The following is a 26,355-nucleotide window of genomic DNA, read 5'->3' as shown; positions in this document are numbered from 1 at the left end:
CTATATTATTTCTCTGCTGACCGGCCAAGCCCTGGCTTGGGCCTCTCCATTATGGGAACGTAGTGATCCTTTATTACAAGATTCATCCTCCTTCATTGATGCCTTCCGAAAGATCTTTGATGACCCGGGACGAGTTTCTTCCGCAGCATCCAGCCTGTTGAATTTACGCCAAGGTTCCCAAACGGTGGGACAGTATGCTGTGGCGTTCCGCACCCTAGCATCCGAACTCAAGTGGAACAATAAAGCGCTGGTAGCAACTTTCTGGCAGGGTCTTGCTGATCCTATAAAAGACTATATGGTTTCCCGTGAATTACCTCCTGATCTTGACGCTTTAATCTCCCTCTGCAACCGGGTAGATTTAAGATTTCGGGAACGTACTCAGGAGAGGGTTTCCAGTCGTCGTTTCTCTCCACGCCTGGCTCCAAATTTCCACAATCCTCCTATTCCCACTGACGAACCAATGCAGATTGGGCGCTCCCGTTTGTCCTTTAAGGAACGGGAGAGAAGAATCAAACTACGGCTCTGTCTATATTGTGGGGAGTCTGGGCATGTAATTGCCAAGTGTCCCAAAAGACCGGGAAACGCCTCCTAGTTGGTGTCAGGGAGGCCGAACTAGGAGTTAAATTCATCACTCCCTATACTTCCTCTAAATCGGATTTCTCGATGGCCATCACCTTGGAGTCCCCTGTTGGGCCTTTTCTGACGCAAGCTTTTGTGGATTCCGGCTTCGCCGGGAATTTCATCTCTGCCACTTTGGCTTCGCAACTCCATTTACCCACACGGTCTCTCCCCTGGCCTTTGTTACTGTCTGCCGTGGATGGTAATCGCATCTCCAATGGTTCCATCTCAGTGGTTACTTCTCCTCTCCGCATGTCCGTAGGTGTTCTTTATTCTGAGATGATTGAATTCCTCGTCCTTCCACAATCTGTGAACTCAGTCATTTTGTGACTTCCTTGGCTCAAAGTTCATGCTCCACAGTTTGATTGGAACATTCCTCAAGTATCCTCGTGGGGTCCTCACTGTCATAAGAATTGCCTATCATCAGTTAAGCCAGTCTCCACGTGCCATCTGACATTTCAACATTTACTTCCGATTCCGTATGTTGCTTTCCAAGATGTGTTTTCCAAGACTGCCCCTCTGAGCTTCTACCTCCACATAGACCCTGGGACTGTGCCATTGAACTCATCCCGGATCGTCCGATTCCCAAGGGGCGGATTTATCCACTGTCTCTCCCCGAGAATGAAGCCATGTCCCAATACATTTCGGAGAACCTGCAGCGCAATTTCATTAAGAAATCGTCCTCTCCGGCTGGGGCGGGTTTTTTCTTCGTCAAGAAGAAGGATGGGTCCCTTCGCCCTTGCATCGATTTCCGTCAGCTGAACAAGATCACGGTCAAAAACAACTACCCTCTACCTCTGATATCCGAGCTGTTTGACCGGATTAGTGGCTCCAAAATTTTTTCTAAATTGGATCTTCGTGGTGCTAATAATTTGATCCGTATTAAACAGGACGATGAATGGAAGACGGCATTTTGTACTCGCGAGGGCCATTTTGAAAACTTGGTGATGTCCTTTGGGCTTTGTAACGCCCCAGCTGTGTTTCAGTCTTTTATGAACGAGATATTCCAAGATCTACTCTACAAGTTTGTTGTTATTTACTTGGATGACATTTTAATTTTTTCCCCAGATCTTGTCTCCCACCGTTCTCATGTGTCTGAGGTCCTCTCTCGTCTCCGACAGAATCAACTGTTCTGCAAATTGGAAAAGTGTGTCTTTGAGGTGACTGAGATTCCTTTCTTGGGCTACATAGTGTATGGGTTCCGGTCTTCGAATGGACCCTGAAAAAGTTTCTGCCATCACCAACTGGCCTCAGCCCCGTGGGTTAAAGTCTATTCAGCTTTTCATTTGTTTCTCCAACTTTTATAGGTAGTTCATAAAGTATTTTTCCACTCTCATGGCTCCTATCACTGCCCTAACTCAGAAATCTGCTAACCCTAAACGCTGGCCACCGGAGGCTGTTGCGGCTTTTGAATCACTAGAACAGGCCTTTATTTCTGCTCCGGTGCTCATCCAGCCGGATCAAGACAAGCCTTTTTTTGTAGAGGTTGATGCCTCGTCAGTTGGAGTAGGGGCTGTTCTTTCCCAAGATCTGGATTCTGGAGATCTTCGTCCCTGTGGGTTCTTTTCTAGAAAGTTCCTTCCTGCTGAACGAAATTATGGGATTGGAGACAGGAACTGTTGGCGATCAAATTGGCGTTAGAAGAATGGCGTCATTTGTTGGAGGGGGCTCGTTTCCCGGTAACGATCCTCACAGACCATAAAAACCTGGTTTACCTCAAAGATGCTCGTTGCCTTAATCCTCTGCAGGCTCGGTGGTCATCTTTTTTCTCCAGGTTTGATATCAGTCTTACCTTTCTGTCCGGTTCTAAGAATTTGCGGTCAGACGCCCTCTCTCGTTCTTTCGATGACCAGGACTTATCCCCCTCCTTCTATACCGACACTTATCTTCGAGCCTTCCAAAATTGTCGCTTTAACCAGGACTTCGTCTAGGACTCCTCCTGTTGGTTGCTCTTTCCTGGATCCTTCTTTGCGCATCAAGGCACTACGTTGGGTGCATGATTCCAAGGTTGCGGGACATGCAGGAGTCAAGAAAACCTTAGTATTCCTCTCTAGACGCTTCTGGTGGCCCTCACTCCGTGCCGATGTCCGGGATTATGTGGCCACGTGTGAGGTCTGTGCACGTAATAAAACTATCAAGCGTCCTCCTGCGGGATTGTTGTTGCCTCTTCTAGTTCCTGAACGTCCTTGGCTCTGCATCTCGATGGACTTTATCACCGATCTGCCCCCAAGTAAAGGTTATAACACTATTTGGGTAGTGGTGGATAGGTTTTCTAAAATGGCTCACTTTATACCTCTCAAAGGTCTTCCCTCTGCTTCCAATCTGGCTCAAGTTTTTATTAAAGAAATCTTTCGTTTACATGGTTGCCCGCAAGAGATTATCTCGGACCGCGGGGTTCAGTTCGTTTCACAATTTTGGAAAGCATTCTGTAAAGAGTTGGGTATTGGCCTAAAGTTTTTGCCGCTAATTCCCTGGTCCATAATTTTTCTCACATCTGGGCTACTACGAAAGAAAGATTAGTAAAAGCCAGTCAACGATTCAAACAGTCTGCTGATCGTCATCGCAGAAGGGTTCCTATGCTGCAACCTGGTGACAAGGTATGGTTGTCTACTAAGAACCTCAGGCTCAGAGTTCCTTCGTTGAAGCTTGCTCCGAGATTTATTGGGCCATTCCCTGTTCTCCAGGTCATCAACCCGGTGACTTACAGACTACTACTTCCATCTTCTCTGAAGATCCATAATACATTTCATATATCTCTTCTAAAACCCTTGGTACTCAACAAGTTCTCTAGGATTTCTCCACCTCCACCTGCCGTTTCCGCTGCTGATAAAGAATTTGAGATATCATATTTTGGATTCTTGTCTTTTCCATGGTCATCTACAATGTCTCGTTCATTGGAAAGGATATGGCCCTGAGGAGAGATCGTGGGTTTACAGAGAAGATATCCAGGCTCCTCGGCTGTTGGCTCGGTTCCTCAAAGATCAAGCCTTAAGAAAAGAAGGGGGGGTACTGTCAGGCGCCTTCCCCGCACCTTCAGTCGGTGACGAGGACGGGCGCCTGTTCCGATTCCCCGCGTTGCTAGGCAACGGGACGAATGACGTAGTTCCGGCGCCTGGGCGCATGCGTCCGCGCCCCGTTGCCTAGCAATGGGAACGCTACTCAGCTCACATGATCCCCGCTACCCTATAGGGGTTTACCGCGGTCTATTAAAGGAAGTTTCTGGCATCACTAGGATGCCAGAGTATCGTGATATGGCTCCCATGCTCCAGCACTTCTTAGCGTTCTGCTCTTCTCGGATTGACCTTTTGGCTTCTGACCATGTTTGCTTGACTCTCCCTCAGGATCTCCGTTGGGCTTTTCTCTACTCGTTGGCTTTGACCCCGGACCGTTTGACCTCGCTTTTGCCTACTTCCTCTGTACCTCGCAGCCAGCTCGGTTTGACCTTGGATAACTTCACTACGCTTCAGTCTGACTCCCTTGACTGCCTATCTTCGGCCAGTACAGCACCACTACCTGCACCTCTTCACTGGTGGCTAACCTTGAGGGCCGCGACCTGCACACTCCTGCAGCTAAATCCAAACTTCCTTGCAGGGGGCCATGGTGAAGACCAGGAGTGCGTTTAGACTCCGCGCCTCAGGATTAGCTCTGCCAATACCAGTAAGTGGCTTCCACGTTGAACCGTGACAGCACCCCTGTCTGGTACCTCTGCCCATTACAAACTGACGGGACACGAAGCCATTTACACAGACTCTAGCTGTAGGGGTAGAGTACAGCAGTCGAACCCATTGAATAAAAACCGTTCCAAACCCGAATTTCAACAGCACCACCCACAGGTACCTCCACTCCACAGAGTCAAAGGCCCTAGCAGCATCTAACGACACCACCACCGCCTCCTCAGGGTGGGGCAGCTGCAGGTGGCAAAAAAGCCCACGCAAATTTATAGCCGTAGATTTCCCTGGCATAAAACCAGTTTGGTCAGAATGCACAATCTCACTAATTACCCTGTTCAAACGTGTCGCCAAAATTTTTGCCAAAATCTTAATATCAGTTGTCAATAATGATATAGGTCTGTACGATTCTGGAAACAAGGGATCCTTTCCCGATTTAGGGATAAGGACTAAAAGGGCTTCAGGCATAGACGGAGATACACATCCCTGATCTCTAAAGCTTGTAAACATGTCTTTCAAGCGAGGCACAAAGAACCCCAGATGTTTCTTATATAGCTCTATGGGTATCCCATCTATGCCCGGAGCCCTGCCATTTGGAAACGAGGCTATCGCAGCTACAATCTCCTCATCAGTAATTGACAGGTCCAAACTTTCTGTACCATCTGCGCTCAATTTAGGTAAGGAAACAGCCGCCAGATACGTGTCTAAATCAAAGTCTGAGTACTAAGCTCTTGACGCATAAGCATCTTTAAAGTATACATAGAAAACATCACGGATCTCTTCGGTCAAGGTATGCACAACACCTAAAGTATCTGTAATCCCCGCCACTACAGCCGCCGCCCTTTCTGACCTCGCTAAATACGCTAAAAACCTACCACATTTATTTGCTTCAAAGTATTGAGTATGTTTAGCAAATAACAGCTTACGCCTTGATTTATCTAACAAATAATCCGACCATTCTCTCTGTACCGTTAACCAAACCATCCTATCAGAAGCCACAAGAGAAGAGAGATGCACCTCCTTACCGCTCAACCTCTTTTTCCAATTTATCACCTCTCAACCTAGACGCTCTTTTGAAACAATTAATACTTCCAATTAAGGAACCTCTTAAAAAAGCCTTGAATGAATCCCAGACAAGAGGTGGGGCTGCTGTGTCCACATTGGTAGCAAAATACTCTTCCCATTGGGATTCCGAGGTATTTCCATCCTGCAATAATGTCAACCAAAAGGGATTAAGCCTCCAAAATGCTTGACCTCTAGAAACATTAAGTTTGACTGGTTATACCAACGGAGAATTATCTGAAAATCACCCTTGGTAAATATGCAGCATCCGAGACAGCCGGCAATAACTCCTTTGATACAAGTCCTAAATCAATTTGGGAGAAAGCATTATATGAAGTGGAATAGCAGGAGAAACAGACCTCCCCCGGATGTCTCAGACGCCACACATCCACCAAACTCATCTCTTCCAACAGATCAGCGAATTTCGATTTTTTTTAGCATGTGTAGTATCCCCCACATCCCTCCACCTATCAACATTGGAATCCAACACATTATTGAAATCCCCACAGCAAATCACAGGAGTATCCGGGGAGAGAGAGATAAAATCACTACACTTTTTTAAAACCTCACTACTATACGGGGGGAACATAGACTGACAGTAAGTTTATACGCTTGGAATCAAATTACAAAAACATATCTACCTAATGGGTCCGACTCCACCATTTCCAAAATAAAGTTTACTTTTTTACGTATAAGGAGAGATACCCCTCTAGAATGACCCGTATGAGTAGCATTGTATACCCATCCAACCCACGTTTTTTTAAGGGCCAACACTTTATCTCCCACTAAATGTGTTTCAGTTAGACATATAACATCCGCTTCATACTTTTTTAATTGGGATATGACCAAAGACCGTTTAATTTTATCATTTAATCCACGAACATTCCAAGTCAGGATTTTACTAGACCCCCTATTCATCTTCCCAGTCGCCATAACACAAGGGAATACACAAGACATTTCTGCATAAGAATCAACCCCCTCCAGCCCAGGCAGACACCCAGCCACCAGTCAACCATATTAGCATATACCAAAATAGTCAGTCTCATCATCTGAAAATATTTGCACAGAGAAAATACCACACCTGTTACTGCATTGAAAAACCCTACCCCTCCCTACCCTATTTAAACAGCCCCCCTCCCCGTATATCCATCCCCAACTTAGACATACCTGGATCTTTTTATAACTATCCCGGATCCCCTTAAACAGCACACACAACTATCTCCACGTACTCATGGAAATACCCGTATGCACCAAAAAAAAGGAGGGAGATCGCGACCCTTTAAGCAAGGGAAGCCCCCCAGCCCACAAGTTCACCCTAGTACTCCTCCAACCCTCCATACCCACCCAGACCCTTAGCACCTACTGTAGGATCCAACAATCTCGAACAATATCACCCCATAACTGACATTTTCAAAAGGATCCAAATAACTACAATATTAACCAAAGTATTTCATTCATATATAGTGAGAAATCAAAGTGATATATATTGACAGAGCATATCTCAAACATTATGACTATCAAAGGCACACAGTCTTGGTATCATCTCAGTTCAGGAGACCAATACATCACCAAGAGTATCTTCAGTCCGGACGAAGACCACTATGAGCTCTTCTATCCAACCAATGAGTCGCCTCAGGCGACGATCCAAAGAAAAGGGTAGTTCCATCCGCAATCACCCTTAATATTGCCGGGTAAAGCATAGCATATGGCAGTTGCATTTCACGAAGACGACGCTTCACCTGAATAAATTGAGCTCTGCTTTTTTGTACATCCACAGAGAAATCAGGATATACAACAACTCTCTGATTTTGGTACATCAGTGGGCCCTTAATCCGAGCCAGGTGCAGAATAGCATCCCGATCCTTATAATGCAACATCTTGACAATAAATGTGCGCGGCTGTGCGCCAGGAGGCGGTCTTTGAGTCGGAATCCGGTGCACCCTTTCCACCGCAAACTGGGCCGTGAACTCCTCTCTGCCGAACAGCTGGATCATCCAATTCTCCAAGAATGTCTCCGGAGCATCTCCCTCTGCCTTTTCAGGGAGACCTACCAGTCGAATATTACTGCGTCTGAAGCGGCCCTCCATATCTGACATCTTCTGTTTAACCGACAACATCTGAGCCTCCAAACCAGCAATTTTCTGTGTCAAAGGGACTGTAGTATCTTCAAGTACAGAGATGCGGCCTCCGTCTCAGACACTCGCTCTCGAATTTTCTGAAAATCCTGCCGCATCAATGACAAATCAACCTGCACCTCTCCAATTTTATCCATTACCTTCTTTTCAGAGGCAGCAATGGCTTTCAGGACCTCCTGAAGAGTAGAATCAGCAGGTGTGTCTGCATCTTTAGAAAACTGGGGTACTTCCAACTCAGATGCAGGAGCTCCCCCCGTGGCTGCAGCAGGATTAGAACGAGCATATTTCTCCAGCCTGCTGGCAGCAGTATTACTTGTAGGGTGCTTACCCATAATAGCACCTGCTACACACAGATTGCTACAGATGCACTGTTATGATGTATTATACAAGTCCACTGTAGTCAATGCTCAATAAAGACACCACCTGCACGCAGATAATTTACAGAGGGAAAAACCACCAGGCAGCTTCAGATGACCCTGTATATAATCTCCTTACTGTGCCACAGATAAAAATCCCAATGCTTTTAAGTGACCGCTGTGCCTCCAATACAGAGTGACTGCATAAGTTCTGTTCTCCCCCGACACTACCTTTCAAGATGGCGCCACGCCTCTCTTCACGGTGGGAACACCCGGGGACCGAAACTCTGCTCTTTACTTTACCCCAGCAGCCAGATGACCTCCCTCCACACGGCTCGCTCACACAGGGCAGATAAGTAGTGACTCTCAGCGCCTTCACCGACCCAGTAACTCCTTCCCCGCCATCGCGCTATCAGGCTCATCCACGCTCCGGACACTAACACTGACTGGATCTCTACCGAACCTCCAACAGAGACACCAGCTGGACCAGGACAGGGGCAGTTCTGACACCAAATTATCCCCGTTAGAAGGAGCCGGTAACACAGCAGGATATCGTTACAGGATATTTAGGCTGGAGAGCTTCAGTCAGCACAGCCTACTCCATGCTCCGCCAGGCCTCGCCCCCAAGTATACCGTAAATACTCGAGTATAAGTCGACCCGAATATAAGCCGAGCTACCTAATTTTACCACAAAAAACTGGGAAAACTTATTGACTCGAGTATAAGCCTAGGGTGGGAAATGCAACAGCTACTGGTAAATTTCAAAGTACATGCGACAAAAACAATCACAGTAATGGATGAAAATGGGCAGCCAGAGGAACAGAAAGAAGGGGTGGTCTCGAACCCCTAGGAATACAACAACAATGGATTCCCCAGCGCAAAAGAGAGATACAAAAGAAAGTGTAAATAAAAAGCAATATGAAAAATAAAAATATGTAGATTGTAAAAAAATGCAATATTGGATAAAACAATGGTAGACTAAACGTGGACTTACTCTTAAAAACAAGCAGGCATCTCTAGAGGATGTGATATCCGTTTGTATGTATGGGGCTGGTTACTGATTGCATATGTCCTCAAAATACAATATAGCAACCATTAATCTAACGGTGCTGTTAAAACATTGTCACAATAAAAACAAAGTGCCACGAGTCTGGGAAAGTTGGGTAGTGCACTTACCTCCCTCCCCAGATGGTGTGTCCAGGTAGTCTATGCAAAGGTCCTCCTTCCAGGTAGCGATCCCGCTCCTGGCCGGTGTGTGCTTCTAACGATGTACCAGGAAGCAATCTCAAAGTCTCTGCATACAAGTGAATAACAACGGCATAGTCGGTTGGACAATACCAAAAATTTATCCAGGCAGTGAGTAACTGATGTGCTCGGGACCACTGTGCGGCTGCCGTAAATCCCGATGATGTGGTGGTATTCCCCTGTGTAAGCGCTGTGCACTCCGTGTCTGGCTCTGTTGCCGGATGTGCTGGTGATGCAACCCGTGCATGCACAGTAACAGGTGTTCGGAGTCCTGAGCATCACTCAAGTATAAGCCGAGGGGGGGGGGGCTTTTTCAGCACAAAAAATGTGCTGAAAAACTCGGCTTATACTCAAGTATATACGGTATTTGTATTTTAAATATTAAATTATACATCCTGTCAATTATAGAACTCATTAGCGTAGTTCTCATTTCCAATCTATTGTCCATACATTTCACATGTGAGGTTTTACACGTCCTCTGAGAACAGCAGCTCAGTAGTTCTTTGACAATTAGCATTATAGACAATTCTACAGATTCCTTTTTTAATGCTCAGGGAGTTTTAATCTACCGATTGGGAGTGAATAGAAATATTGTCTTGAATATTGGGTAGATTTACTTTTCCCTGGGTAAAACTGTGCAGTTGAATGAGGTTAAGTGCCAAGTGGAATCTCATCGGAATAAAAATGATCCTTCGGCACATATACAAGCAAGAGCCTGGATGATATACTGCCTGGGAAAAAAATGACCACCATCCAGGACGTTCGTCATTATAATCATTTTAATTTTACATGGTCATCTTGGTTAACCTATTATGAGGCTTAACATTTAAAACTTAATATTGATATTTTGAAATGTCCCTGGGAAATCTTTGTTCTGGGTTAGGATGCTTTCATCTGAAAGCCCCCCATTAACTTATCTCCCCTGCTTTCTCTTACCAATATTCCCCTCCTCGACCCACTTCCCCTGCAACCTTTAGCCAATTGCATAGCATGTTGCTACTGTGCTCAATTTCTACTTAATGGATATCAACTAATTTAGACATGTTATTTTAACCATCTATTTTCAATAGTTTAACTCACTAAACAGATTATGACTAACTGTTCTTACTACCAACAAGTTGTGTACCCTTTCTCCTTTTTCTGTACCATCCTATCCCTTTTCCTTGCAAAAACGCAAATGTCATACATCCCTTCACAATGTAGAAAATGGAGGTAGGATTATTACATTTCATAAAACAAAGTTCTAGCTTCATTTCAATTTTTCATCACTACATTTGTCATCTTTACGTATGGTTGAAGGATGTTGTGAATATACCAGGTTTATCTGGCCCAATGCTACCCACTTCACACTGGCTGGCCATCCACGGGTGCCTTACTATGCCAGGGAAGTCTACCCAGTACTTTCTAGGGTTCTCAGTCATTCAGGCAAATGCAGTTTGAAAGTAAAACAATACATTTATTGTAACAAAAACAATCACTAGATTATTGTATACACAAGAGTAAATAAATGCCAGGCAGGTTTACCACATCATCTGTCCTTTTCCCCAGTAGCTTTAGTAGTTACAGTCACCTGGGTATCTGGACATGACAACCCGTGGATCTGCCCATGTATTTCACTGGCAGAGAACTGCAACTCTAAAACCAGCCACTCTGCAGCTTCCAGTCCCAGAATAAATATTCCGCCCTTCCCCCACCCCCTCTGGAGTGGCTCCTTATATCTAGGGTCTAATATTCACAGTCTTCTGCCTTCCAAGGTCAAACCCCTGGGTCTATCCTTCTTAACCATTGGTGGGTGCTGTATCAGGGGGTTGGTGGGAGAGTGGAAATGAGCTGTACTTCCACAGAACGTCCCCTGTGGGGCTCTAGACAAAATGTCTGAACTGCCCTTATTGCTCCACCCCCATCCAACACGCAACTCTGGTGCTCCTTCCACCCCACATCTGGCGATGAATTTCGCTCCCTTATTCTTTTCTCTCCACCCTCCACCTGTCCGCTTGATCCCATCCCCTCTAACCTCCTTCGCTCTCTCTCTCCTACTGCCTGCTCCTACCTTGCACACCTATTCAACATATCACTCGCCTCAGGTGTTGTACCCTCCTCATTCAAACATGCTCATCTCTCCTATCCTCAAAAAACACAATCTTGACCCCACCTCCTTCGCCAACTATCGCCCCATCTCACTTCTCCCCTACGCCTCCAAATTACTTGAGCGGATAGTCTGCTGTCGTCTCACCAACTACCTCTCAGACAATTCCCTCCTCGACCCTCTCCAATCTGGCTACCGCCCCCTCTACTCTACCGGAAACCGCCCTGGCCAAAGTCACCAACGACCTCCTCTTAGCCAAATCCAGGGGTCATTTCTCCATACTCATCCTCCTCGACCTCTCTGCGGCCTTTGACACTGTGGATCACCCCCTCCTTCTCCAAACTCTTCTCTCTCTTGGCCTCTCTGGTTCTGTCCACGCCTGGTTCTGCTCTCATCTCGCCAACCGCACCTTCTCTGTCTCCACATCTGGCTCTGCCTCCACCCCCTCTCCCGGTTGGAGTCTCCCAGGGCTCTGTTCTCGCTCTACACTTTCTCACTCGGGACTCATCTCCTCCTATGGTCTTCAGTATCACCTCTATGCTGACGAAATTCAGCTCTACGTATCTTCTCCTGATCTCTCTCGTGTATCTGACTGCCTCTCTGCCATCTCCTCCTGGATGTCCTCGTGCTCTCAAAATTAATATCTCTAAAACTGAACTAATTGTCTTCCCTCCCCCCAGGCTCCCCTCTCACCACAACCTCTCTATCGTGATTAATAATTCAACCATCTCCTCTGTCACCCAGCTCCGTTGCCTGGGTGTCACCCTTGACTCCTCTCTCTCCTTTGTCCCCCACATCCAATCTCTAGCCCAAACCTGCCGCTTCCAGCTGCGTAACATTGCCCGCATCCGGCCCTTCCTCTCACAAGATGCCACCAAAACCATCATACACACTCTCATCTCCCGCCTCGACTACTGCAACCTTCTCCTTACTGGCCTCCCCCTCTCCCACCTTGCCCCCCTTCGCTCTGTTCTCAATGCGGCTGCCCGACTCATCTTTCTCTCACGCCGCTCCTCCTCTACCTCCCCTCTCTGCCTTGCCTTACACTGGCTCCCCTTCCCCTACAGGATCATTTTCAAGCTCCTCACCACCACGTACAAAGCCCTCTCCCAGTCTACTGCCCCCTATATCTCCAACCTCCTCACCATTCACACCCCTGCCCGCTCCCTGCGCTCGGCCAATGACCGTCGCCTCTCCTCCACTCTGATCACCTCTTCCCACTCCAGAATCCAAGACTTCTCCCGAGCTGCTCCCCTCCACTGGAACGACCTCCCTCGCTCCATCCGTCTCTCACCCAGTCTGTGCTCCTTCAAACGGGCACTCAAAACTCACCTGTTCCTCAAAGCCTACCAACAATCCACTTAACCCTTACCTTGTTGCACCTTCGTAACATCCTTCTCTCGCTCTCCTCTCTCTCCACCAGCCCCGCCTTTCTCTACCTTACTTTAATGGTTTCCTTCTGTGCCTGTTTGTCCACCCTCCCTTAGGATGTGAGCTCATATGAGCAGGGCCCCTCTCCCCTCCTGTCTCCATACCTGTTCTTCTACTCCATCTTCGCTCATATGTCTGCCCGGAGTTCTGAAGTATTGGTACTTTGTGTTTATTGCTCTGTACTATGTCACCCTGTATGGTCTCCTGTTTGTATTGTGTACGGTGCTGCGGAAACCTTGTGGCGCCTAACAAATAAATGATGATAATAATAATAATAATAATAATAACAACAACTAGTCATGTTGAGAACAATGGATACTTATTGGCCTTCTCCCTCACCTGTATCCTGCAATTTGATCCTTACCCATAACCCACCTGGCTTCACTTTAAGGACAATGACTAACAGCTTCCATGCAATATCAATAAGATACAATAAACAACATACATATTTACAATGAGCTACAATGTCCCCTTATCCACATGTAATTAGACACTGCAATGGTATTCTGTTGAGCTAGGAAACAAAAGCATGGACTAAAAAAAGCACATGCTATAATCCCCATTTTGTGAGTAACGAGGAACAGGCTGGTTATGGTGATATTAATAAAACCAACCTGCAGTAAAAAACTGCATTCCAGAAAAAAGTTCCCAAACACACACCTGCCTCTTTTCTTTGACGCTTGGCAACTACTTCTTGGCCATTGGACTCCTCATTCAATACACCTACTTCCGCTGCAGCATCATCCAGTTTTCGTTTGGGTAACTGTTTCCGAGCTATCAAACAAAATGGTTTCACTGCACAATTTGTAAAACTCATGTGACCAAATGTTTAAAATTTGGTTTCTACCATGTTATTAGATGTAATGTTATACCTGTCCTGCGCAAAGGAATGCTGGAGGGAGACACACCAAGTGAACCAGAATCAAGTGGGCAGTCTGTCGGTTGACTACCACCAGGAGAGACAACCTGTGGAGAAGTTTCCTTTACAAAAACAGAAAATACTTATTACTAACCATAGAAAGATAAATAAATCAATAACTACTTATACACAATATAAAAAGCAATCAAGTTATGTGATTGTGGGAGCTCAGTCTCTGGTACGAGTTTTTATTTGTTTCAACCATTCTTGGTTGAGGAATGAAATTTTATTACTTTGTTGCAATAAATTTTAAATTGTATCACACGAGATGTCCTTTTTGGTTTCAACTCTTCATTACATGTGCTGAGGGAACGTAAAAGGTGGTTATCGTGTCTGGAAAGTGATCAATTGGATTTAAGACAGCTGTTTGAAGTGCATGTTCGAGTTTTGTCTCGTAAGCATATACCCCTAAGGGGTGTTTCTCTGAAGAGTTATGTTATGACACCTATTGGATTTTTATTATAAATACTTACCACCGTGTGCATTTTATTTATCGTGGGCGACGGTTGAAAATTGTACATTTTGTGTCTACCATCCGCACGATGTTTGTCTGTATGTTTTCTTTACATGTTTGAGATATACTGAAGAAAGAATATACATCGTATGGATTTATACGTTTCCCCATACAAGGTGAAAATTTATATAACGGATTGAGTGTTAAAGAAAGCGCCCAATGTATGTGACTATTGTTTTGTTAAATATTGCCATATTGTGAATTTATAGTGGGGTTCACAGTCACATATTTAGGCTGCATATCTTAGTGGAGCGCCCAGGTATACTCTTATCTCTGTGCTATCGATTGAATTTCCACTATAGGAGTATTATAGGCTAGCACCATGTTCGCTCATAGGAATAGAAGAAATTTCTGGGTAGATGATATTTTTTCAAAAAATGAAAGAGAGGTCAATATACATAAAGATGAATTAGAAAGTATTATGTATAAATTAGAAAAAACACTTATAAAGGAGAACCGATTATGGTGGGAGGTGGTATCACTTGAGAAATACACAGCTGCACAAGTGATACCTAAAGGATTAGTCATAGATAAACATCCCTCTTTTGAACTTGCCTCATCTACATTCAAGGAGGAATGGACTAAAATTTTGAATACTTGTTCCTTCTCTTTGATGGATCTTATTTTGAAAGATAGAAGAGAGGATTTAAGAAAATTAGAAAATGAGATAGAGGAATATGACTCCCTTCTTCAACCTTTCCACAATTTACAGGAGTATAAACGAATAGAGACAAACATTGAGAAGAGGATACAGAAAGATTCAAAAGAAACTATGAATGGAAAACGCAAAAAGTTTCAGAGAGATATGAGATCAGCAGAGGAGGGGGAAAATCAACATCCAAAAAGAGATAGTGGTAGGCACGTCCCTTTGATCCTGAATTTTAGGGTTAATGACTATAATAACCCCAATTGGATAGGACATGTGGGGAATTTTAAACAGGCACCTGAGAGAATAAGAGATAATATTTCAGGTAGATTCAACAGGCCTGTTTCCAGAAAGAAAGTTCCACCATTTAGAAGGAATAGAAAATATTCCCATGTTCATTCAGAGTCCAATCAGAGATTTGAGGACCCTAGAAAGAACTTAAAAAGGAGGGATTTTAATGAAAGGAATGAATGGAGGTCCTCGGATAATTTCAGACATTCTGAGGGCATTAATGAAGGGAGATATACACATTTACGAAATTCTAATAGAAAAGAGAATAATTTTGACATACCTTTAAGGAATGAGTTTCAAATCCTTGATGAATGGAATAATGAAGAACCAGGAGAGACATCCTCAGCATATGTACATCCTTTTTTAGAAAGAAGGTTAAGCAGAAATCGTTGGAGGTAAAAAGAAAGAGAAGAAGAGGTAGAAAGGGGGGTAGAACAAAAAGAAAGAGAAAAAGGAATAGAGTAGTCTATGAAGGAATAGGAGAATGTGGGCAGATTTTGACAGAACAATTAAATGGAATAGAAACTAGAGATCTTGGTAAAATACAAAATAGCAGTATAATAAATGGGGTCTCAGATGTATACAATTTGAGTAAGATAGAATTATCTAAAGAAGAATTGTCTGTATTGGAGAAAGGTTTAAAATTTGCTCCCACGAACAACTTGAATGAATTTAATCTATATGTAGAACTACAAAAGTTTATACGGAAAATCACGGTAAAAAAGTTTTTTCTAGGTAAAGATCAGAATAAAATAGAAGAGAATAACACCTTCAAAGAAAAGAATAAATTCAAGAAAAAAATCTGTGTTCTTCCCCACATATGTAAAAGGAAATTTTATTGAAACTTTCAATAAGATCATAACGGAAGAAATTAAAAAGATTGGAAAGAAGAAATCCTGGAAAGGGAATAGAACTCATAACTTAACATACAAAGAAAGATGTGCGATAGAGAATTTAAGAAAGAATAAGCAAATAGTTATTAAACCAGCGGATAAGGGGGGTGCAGTAGTTGTAATGGATGCAGAGTACTATACCCAAGAAATTTTACAACAATACGTATAAGAAACTAAAATCCGACCCCACTGATTCTATTATTGATGATTTGAGAAAATTGATCACTAAATATATTGAAGAGAGTGTCTTAGATAAGGATATTCTTGAATTTGTGATTATCCCATTCCCTAAAACCCCAGTCTTATATACATTACCTAAGATCCACAAAAATCCATTGAAACCCCCAGGAAGACCCATTATATCGGGCACGGGTTCTGCAACTGTCAACCTATCAGAGATTATTGATACATATCTTCAACCTTTAGCAAAGAAGGGTAAATCATATTTAAGAGATACACAAAGTTTTTTGCAGAGTTTAGCTCAGGTAGATTGGGATCCAGAATTAATATTAGTAACAGCGGACGTAAAATCACTTTACACCATTATTCAGCATGAACTAGGATTGAGTGCGGTTTCGACAGCACTTAAAGGATCAGAATATACTGAGGGTATAAAGAATTTCATTGAAGAAGGAATTCTTTTTATTTTAACACAGTTATTTTCGTTTTGGAGGATATTATTACGCACAGCGTGTCGGGACGGCCATGGGCACCAGGTTTGCCCCAAGCTATGCGAATATATTCATGAACCAATGGGAGAATTCGCATGTTTGGGAGGGTCATGAGTTTGGGGCGAACCTGGTGACCTGGTTACGTTATATAGACGACATATTTTTTATCTGGAGAGGAACAGAGAGTGATTTGGATTCATTTTGTTTATATTTGAACAACAACAACCAAAATATTGAATTGACTTTTCACATTAGTAGAACAGAGGTCAACTTTCTAGATATTACAGTCTATATTAATGAGGGCCAACTACATACGAAAACATATAAGAAACCAACTGATACCAACAGTTATATTCAAAGAGAAAGTCACCATCATGCTGTTTGGGTGGATAACATCCCTTTGGGACAGATGAAAAGAGTGAGAAGGAACTGTTCGGATAATATAGTATGCCAGACTCAAATTAAAGAAATGAAAGAAGCCTTTATGATAAAAGGTTATAGTGAGGATAGTTTAAGAAAAGCAGAAGAAAAAGCATTAAATTGTGACCAAAAAACTCTCATCAAAAATAAGAATTAAGATGTGAACAACATGTCAAAGAGTTTTGAGTGGGCGTTCATTTCTGAATTCACTAAAGAACATAAGTGTGTAGAGAATATTTTTAAGAGAAATTGGAATCTTTTGAAGCGTGATGAGGTAATAGGAAATATCATTCCGGATAGACCAGTTTTTATTTATAAAAAAGCACCGAATTTAAAAAATAAAATTGTAAGGAGCAGTTTACCGGAAGATACAAAGAAATCCATCAGAACAGTGGGGTTTCATAGATGCGGTATCTGCATGGCCTGCAGAACATGCAGATCGGATAAAATGAAGACCACAGATTTGGAGATTAATGGGCATAAATTTAAAATTAATCAATTCATCACGTGCAACACAAGTAACGTTATTTATGTTATTAAATGCAGATGTGGGAAAGTGTATGTAGGAAAGACTACCCGTCCCTTAAAAACGAGATTGAGGGAACACATCTACAACATTAAGAAAGGCTTTGAAACACATTCTCTATCTCAACACTTTAAGAATGTTCATTTATGCAATCCTCAACATATACAAGCTTTTTGGGGCATACAAATGATCGAAACATCATGGAAAAATAGGGATTTGGGAGGTACTTTAGCCAAAGCTGAAATGTAATGGATATATACACTACAGGCATTAGTACCTACAGGGTTAAACTCTGATTTTGAAATTAAGTGGTTCTTATAATATGAGAAATATATTGTTCTGTTTCACTACAGATATTGCATGATGTGTGTAATTTATAGTAAGGGGAAGAATATATGAATTATAAGTGGGTCGTAATATGATGATCCATTGTCATCTATCCCATGTCTTTTATGGAGTTAAGATGTCTAGATGATGAACACTTATAGGTTCATTTTTTTGTTTTACCTAAAGATTTTTGCTATAAAGGTGACATGTATTTAGCTTATTGTTAGATTTGTTTTTAATGTGAAGTGTGATTTCACATATATTTTTCTGCTAATGTTAAAATGGCCATGTATGGCAGCTTGCAAAAGATATTGTGATTTTATTATATGGGGTTCAGTAGATGTATTAACAACACTGCGGTATAAATATTAGGACATTGTGATTTATACAGTTATATCCATAAAGTTGTATAGTATTATAAGGTTGTCCTGAACATCCATATAAAGGTAATCATAAGATTTCATATAGATATGACATTCAAGGCATTGGTGGATGAGTGATTTTTAGTGTAAGAGTTAGTCCGGTTTTAAAAAATAAATGGATGTACATATGCTGTACATATAAATAAATGGATGATGATGGTGATGATTAATAATAATAATAATAATAATAATAATAATAATAAATAATAACTTATATTCTAGGTGAAAATTATGGCAAGCAACCTGGGAGCCACCATCTGACCTGTTTTTCCAACAAAACGAATTTGAAAGAATATTACCATTACTTTTCACACAAAGAACATTTACCAACTAAGTTATGCCATTTGTAGCACATATATAAAACTATTATTTAAGGCGCTTAATTTATAGAAACATAAATGATGAAATGAATAAACTATTTGTTTCTTTTTAAAAAAGGGGGACCAGAATTTAAAAGTCCTTGAATCCAAATTGAGACCACACACAGTAAGATCCCAAAAGTCTTCCATTTTTTCACTATTCCAAATATTCAAGAAGCTTTTCTCTCCAATTAATGCAGTACTTCTAATGATGGTTTTGCTGGGCTGCCACAAACTTGATGCCTTGACAAAGACTCTGGAAATGCGTTGGAAATTAGCATTTGTCTCTGAGTAAGTTTCTGGCAGACAGAGCAGAACCATCAATAAAAGCACTGTGGCAAGACAAGAAATAAAGACCTAGGGGTATATTTACTAAACTGATTTGAAAAAGTGGAGATGTTGCCTATAGCAACCAGATTCTAGCTATCATTTATTTAGTACCTTCTACAAAGTGACAGCTATAATCTGATTGGTTGCTGTAGGCAACATCTCCACTTTTTCAAACCCGCAGTTTAGTAAATCTAGCCACAAGGCTTTTGTCTATAATTCAATGTATGCCTCTTTACAGGTTATAAGTGATGCTTGTATAGACTCTTAGGCTGCTCTGTTTATTTCATTTTGAGTGTGTAAGGCTTTTATCTGTTTAAAATAATACCATGTATAGGGAGCTAAAGATTGAGCTTCAAGGCTAAAACACAAAATACTTCTAAATATGCTTATTATTCTTGGCCAGCATCGTACAATCAATTAGCAAATTTAGCTATTTGACCCAACAAAAATCAATAGACCTGGCTTATTATCTATTCATTTAATAATGGAAATAGGAAGGCTTGTAGATAAACCACCTCCCAATGTGAAGCTTGAAAAAGTGCAATAGTCATTGCTGTGGTTGTGCCATGGTGAACATGTCACAAGGAAGATCTGCTGTTACCTCTCTATCATAAGTTAATGTGTTCCCATCTAGTGAATCCAACAGGTAAATACTGACAGAACAGGATATCAGCAGATACTGACCTTTTTAGACAGTAGAACCATATGAGGGTGAATATATTTCCCCCAGCACGAAAGGAGAATGCAATTACTGTAGCAGTAGTATGAGTCGACCAGAACAACTCACAAAAGTGGAGTTACAATTGCTAAAGCTCAAACCTTAACACTACACAGAGACAAACATCACAAGCATGAAACAAGCATATAAAGCAAAACACACTCACATATGCCTTGGCCCCAGTAATTTTGCTTATGACTTCTTACTCTATCAGCACGGTGAGGCCTCTGCCTATTCAGGCAGCAATGATCTCAGTTCTGTGCCCCTTTGAGTTTCCCTTCATTTCACTTTTATCTTTCTTCTCACTGGCCTTTAACTCATGAGGCCACTTGCCCCCACATACACCTTGCTTGACCTTTTTCTCCTTTCATCACACCCACCCACACCCCTTGCCTTATGGCTGTCCTTTTGTCTTTCCACTTTTCCTCAATTCCTCCAATAATATTTTCTACCCAGTTCTCTCTTCATTCATTTGTGCACCTTATTTCCTTTTTTGTTTCCCCAGAAGCACATTACCACCACAAGTCATCTTCCCGCTGTCCTATCTAATCTGTCAGTAACCCCTTGTGTATCCACCCTCATTGTCACCATATCCATTGCCTAATCTGACATCACAGCTTGTCTTATGTGCTACCTATCTGCAACCCAGATTTCCACATGTCTCTCCATCTACAATGCTTAACTGCTTACTTTTCACTTCCTGCATGCCCATGTTGTACGCAATTTAACTGGGCTGTACAGACCATGGAAGTGCAAACTGTTTATTTCATAGGTCACGGATGCCTTGTTAATGCCATAGCACAGAGCTACAGTAACCATATGAACTATTGTTTCTTTATCTGAAAATTTTTTTCTACTCCAACTTACCTGACATTCATGTGTCTCACATTTAAGAAAATATACCACACAAAACCTAAACCCATTTGTGAAGATATGTGGTTATTTTTCACTCACTCAACCAACCATGGAGGCAGACAACTTTATTTTACTGGCAACAGGTGCTATCTAACAAACAATTCCTCATCCCCTTAATAGCAAAATAGAAGCCTTGACCGGATAAAACACTGGTCCTGCTAACTACCCATATGGACATGCCCATGTGGCTTTCATGGCATTTGTCAATTCCCCAAATATACTCATTTAGCTATGTATATTAAACACACCTGGCACATTTACACACTTTGCCAACTAAGCACAGTAACAATGAAACATTGAACATTGTAAGCTCTACTAACAACCCAATATATTGGGTATTTATGGACACTAACTGTACTAGCTGCTTTTGGATGGCCCAATTCCAACATTTCTACCTCCTCCTTGATCATGCTTGACACTTTGGGACTCACCCTGTGATAGTGCACCGCAATTGGCCAAGCCTCACCAGTGTCGACATGATGGGCAACCAATGTGGTGCGGCCAGGTCTGTTGGCAAATTGTTGTACCTCCAGCACATCTCTTATGTTGTTTTTGTCTGAGAGCTGTGTGCCTATGGACACTGTTTCCAGCCCATGTTCTTTTCGGATGCTGCTAATTAGTCAGGGATTCTGTATTCCTTGGGGTCATTCATAGGTGAACAGCAAATGGCTAATATCCCTAATTCTTATACTTTAAACCGGTTAATATAATCATTACTTAACCTCCTGTCAGAACTATCCAGGGCTAAAACATAGAAGATAAAAGGATGCCTATCCCACCACAGGTTTAACTAACTGCACCTACCTATTGTTTCCACTGTCCCTTCCCTCTTCCTTAGTGACTTGCATCATATGTCTTTTCACCCCTTGCAACCTTAATATAGCAGTCATTCAGCCACACACCTCCACATCGCACTTCCTCAACATTTTTGCTGCCTAACTTTCTTTTCCTCCAACCTACCCACCCTCATCCTTGAGGACTTTAACATCATGTTAACACCCCCAATGGTAATTCTGCCCCCAAAGGCCTCCCTGCCCATGATATCCCCCAGTGGACCTCTACTTTCAAACACCGTGATAAGATGGGTCAAAGGAATTCCTATCTCCCCTCGGTGACATCTGACTTCCCCAATTCATATTTCCCACTTCGTGACCACAGCATTCAATCCTTCAACCTCACCTCCCTACTGCACCCAAAACCCTACAGACACTATGCAACCTGCGTGATCTTAACCCTTCCAGATTCTCTACCACCCTTGAACTACTCCTCCCTCCCATCACTACTTTGTCTTGCCCTAATGCAACAGTCTCAACTTACAACTCCACCATCTCTGCAGCCCACATTCACTCACTACTTTCAGAGATGTTCCCATTCCTTTGAGCGCCTTTGTAAAAAGTCCCACTTCGAAGCAGATTTAATCCATTTCAAATTCATCTGGTCATTTTATTACTCTGCCATCTCACTTGCCAAGCAGTCCTACAACAAAAACCTCATGTCCTCCCAGCTCTCTTTGCCATCATGAACTCTCATCTCTGCCCCCCCCCCAACTTTGCTTCAAAAGAGGGAAAATGGCAATCCGTCATGATATACTTCCTTCCTGCCATGAACGGTGAAGTCCTCTCACATCTCCCCCTCCTCAACCACTTCTTTCGACCCTGCTCCGTCCCGCCTCCTCCACACTTTTGTCTCTCTCCTTTAACACTTTCAGTCAATGAGCTCATTTTCTCTAACAATCTCGACAGCATCCTCTCTTCTGCTTTAAAACAAACGTTCACCACTCACGACACTGTCCTTTCCTGATTTAGCCCTTACCTCTTGATTGTTCCTTCAGTACCTCTTTCTCTGGTGTCTGCTTCCCTATCATCTGTTGGAGTTTACCAAGGCAATTTCTTGGCGCATTACTTTTCCCCCTTTACACCTCCTCTATCAACGCATCCACTTCTTTGACCTCCAATATCCTCTTTGCAGACAACACCCTAATCTATCTTTCCTCCCCCCGACCTCTCTCCGTCCCTTCCTCCTGTGTTTCAGACTGTCTCTCTGCCATCTCCACCTGGATAGCTGGATGCTACTTTAAGCTCAACATCCAAAATGTAGCTCATCTTTCCACCACTTAGCATCACATACCCTCCTCTGATCTCCCTTAAGGTTGACAGTGTCGCCCCCTCCCCTGTCTCCCATTCACGCTGCCTGGGGGTCATTGACCCCACAATACCCTCCTTACTCTCCACCTGCCTCTTTAACTCCACCACGATTGTCTCAATTTACTGCCCTACAGCTCTTATTGCCAACTCTCACAAATTTGGCCCTCACTACTTCCTATTTCCTCATCCTCTTTGCAATGATGTTTCCTTGGTTCTAGTTGTGTCCTCATAAGTAATTCCTTACTATAGTCACTTCTAATTTTTTATTTAGCCTTTTTATTGTTTGTCTTGTCCCTTAAGCATCTTTTGTTTTCTGTTTTTTTGTTTATTGTGCAGTGCTGCGAATGAGAATGATTGTGATGAACCCTGCCCCTTCATTCTCCTACTGTGTAAAGCCCAGCATAGGTCGACTGAAGCTTGTGCTTCCTTACTAGGACCAATACCATAGCCATTTGTCCTACAGACAGCTCACGTCCTTGGGCCTGGCAGTTATAATAGTGGCACAGCCTCCTCTGAGCTTCTTGCACATTGTCGCAAGCCAACTGCATCAATTACTCCACTGAATTAAAGCGTTGAAGCAAGCAGTGTTGCCAGTGACCACAATCTATACCCAGATCAGCAACACACATTCAATAAGTAGCCACACAGAAGCTCTGTTGAAACGAAATGGGACATACAGTGGGAGTTCTAGAAAAATAACACCAAACTAAATGCTACCAATTGGGATCTCAAGCTAGGGAACAAAGCCTTATAGTTGACCTTCAGTTCAGTATGTCGACAACGATATTAGGCACATAATTATGCTTGTTCATCGTCCATAGTAAGGAACTTATGCAGGAAAAACAAATGCAAAGGTAGTAAAGGTGAGTATTGCATCAGTTAATAGGTCAGTCCAATACACCAGCTAAAAAATTCTAACATAGCTTATGGCACCATGCATCCACACATTTGAATATTCTCTGCAGTCAAGTTACAATAAAATAAATTCTGTACTCCTTAATAAAGTAAACATCTTGATCTAATACAATTACCTATACAGTAAAAAACTTAATTTCTCCCAAAAACTACTACACAAAAAAAAAAAAAAAGAGAGTGATCCAAGAGAAAAATATCTTTCTGTAAACACTGCCTAGGTAACATCTCCCAACGCCCGTCAACTCGAAAGGTTACATGGGCTGTCACCCCAGGTCCAATTCTTAAATTTCACCCGGCAGTTAACGGGAGGGCTTATTGTGGACACATGGGTGAGTAAGAAGGAAGAGATGGGAAGTGAGAGATAGCTAGAAGCTCTGACATGTAACAAAAGCGTGAAAGACGTTAATTTTAGGAGTGAGAGGGTGCTAGCGAAGATCTGGAAGTGGGGAAAGCCAAGGACTATCCACAGGACTGTCCCAGACATTGTGGCAGGGGGGAGTTACTGTTGAAGGCCAGCTAATCTCCACTCCACCCGGTCCCGCACATACCGATGTTTAAGAAGGAGACCCAGGTGTTTGCAGGGAGGTGGAAAAAACGCACTCGGAATTTGACCATGGATATAAGGACAACTCCATGGTGGTGGTGGGGGGAGTTGTTACTATGAATTTTCTAAGTATTCATTTCCTGGAAGGTGCAGGGCTGACTAGTGTTGAGTTTCTGTGATCATTGCTGTCCTGCATCTTGGGAAAGAGGCTGTTGCTCCATCTAGATACCCGTCATCACCTCACTCCATTGGGAGATACTCACCAGGTTCTGACTAAATTGGTGCACCCATAGGAGTGGGAAGACTGATACACAGAGGCCCATCACGCTACTGGAGAGTTGGACAAGCAGCCAGGAACAGCAAGATACGAGGGGATATATTTACCAAACTGCAGATTTGAAAAAGCGGAGATGTTGCCTACAGCAACTAATCAGATTCTAGTTATTCATTTAATACATTCTACAAACAGCTACAATCTGATTGGTTGCTATAGGCAACGTTTCCACTTTTTTAAACCAGCAGTTTAGTATATATACCCCCAAGACTTTCTGATCCTACTGTTGACAGACTCTTTTGCCTGTGGAACTGTACGTGACTAAGGCGGGTGGGGAACATTGATGGCACTCCTATTATCACTGGTGATCTGCTCACCTATTCTCTAAGATGTGCAGTCTTATGCAGTGTTTTGTTACATTAGAAAAAGTGAAGATAGCATATGTTCTGTTCTTCTCCTTGCCTGTGTGATTCCTGAAACTAAGAGGGCAGGGTAACCTAGTGAACTTCGGTTCTAAAAATCAGGTATCCTCACAGCAAATAACATTGGAAACACTACAGAGGACGACTGAATTGGTCTTGCTTTATACAGATTTTGCACGATACACAATTCTAAATCATGATCATTGAAAATGTTTAGCCTACAACAAAGTGTGTACTAATCCACTAGACTGTAAACTTTGTAATGAGCAGGTCCCTATACTCTTTTTCACATCAGAATTTATATTGTCTATCCCGCAAAACCCTCTTTTAGGTGTACTCCGCTATCCCCATCTGGCAAGGCAGAGCACCATGCAAACTACAAATCAATGACAATTTGATGTGATTTTTAGCAATAAAGACTTCCTTATCAAGCCCCTGTTTCAAACGGTAGGTCTCCTTATGCTACAATTCGTCTTTAAAGATTTTTACTTTATATAATTTAACGGGATTGAATCTTTTCTGGACTTGAGCCCAGCAGTAAATGATACTCTGCAAGAATCTACTGGCACACGTCAAGATTTCAAAGAGTTATAAAGAGACATGTTAATCTTTACATCCATAGGACTTGCAATGTCAGAGCTCTAACAGCACCTGCTGTAACAAGTGGTTGAAGTTAAACAACAGCCAATGATCATTTCATTAAGAACTAAAAGCAGAGTGTAAATGACATACTTGAGGTATTTTCAAATGTGTTAATGCTTGTGTATAGCGAGATGAATTGTAGCTCCCTGTGATACGGACTGGAAAACACAACAAGACAGGCCCGCATATACACACACACAATTTTTTATTTATTTTTTAACTTTAAAAGAAATCTCAAACTGAGGAACCCATGGGAGTGCCATCATCATATATTCTACATCTAAATTTGTTAAGGGGTTAAGACGAAAGTAGTGGGCGTAAACCGTATGTTCTCCCCACACTGATAAGCTGTTTCTTTTTCTGTTTCATGCTTTCAACAGCTGTCTCACAGTTGCTAGAAGCAGCTAAGCATCCAGCTCAAATTGAATTTCCTGAACATGGCTTGGATAAAACAGTGCAAGTCACGAACCTTAGGGGCAGTATGTCAAAGACAAAGTTCAAACTGCCTGTTACTATGCTGACATGCACACAGCAACCACAGCTGCTGCACTGTGTGAGAGCAATGGGAACCAAGGAAAGACCTTTGGTTTTTCAATTATACACCAATCGTGTCAGGGAAGGAAAAAAAAAAGAGCAGGTGCCACAACTTTAGTCTTAGCTGGCAGCAATTTATTTTAAGCAGGGAAACCCACTAGGTTTACAGAACTACTTAATCTAAAAACAGGTTTCTATAAATTTGCTACTAATAACAATAACACATACATATATATTTCCAAACGTTTTAGGAGCTTATGGAAACTGAAGATGTTAAATAAAGCTGCGATCATAAGGAAAGATTATTTTTCATACACACCACTCACTG

At 42.5% G+C, this 26,355-nt stretch overlaps 1 protein-coding gene across 3 annotated transcripts in view; it reads right to left on the bottom strand.

The window, feature by feature from the left end:
• The window catches only part of LIG1 (DNA ligase 1), a 251,148-nt gene that overhangs the window by 184,121 nt on the left and 40,672 nt on the right, over nucleotides 1-26,355 (bottom strand). For 2 of the 3 annotated variants that reach the window (XM_075191317.1, XM_075191316.1), the window contains exons 5-6: nucleotides 13,474-13,582; nucleotides 13,262-13,396 (exon numbers count right to left, since the gene is read on the bottom strand). In XM_075191317.1, coding sequence (XP_075047418.1) covers nucleotides 13,262-13,396; nucleotides 13,474-13,582 — 244 coding nt within the window. The remainder of the gene's footprint in view (nucleotides 1-13,261; nucleotides 13,397-13,473; nucleotides 13,583-26,355) is intronic. The other variant, XM_075191318.1, reaches the window with a different exon arrangement.

The sequence above is a fragment of the Mixophyes fleayi genome, chromosome 11 (assembly GCF_038048845.1).
Source record: "Mixophyes fleayi isolate aMixFle1 chromosome 11, aMixFle1.hap1, whole genome shotgun sequence".
Taxonomy (NCBI): domain Eukaryota; kingdom Metazoa; phylum Chordata; class Amphibia; order Anura; family Limnodynastidae; genus Mixophyes; species Mixophyes fleayi.
The sequence above is the reverse complement of the archived record's forward strand: the minus strand, read 5'-3'. Positions and strand labels throughout refer to the sequence as shown.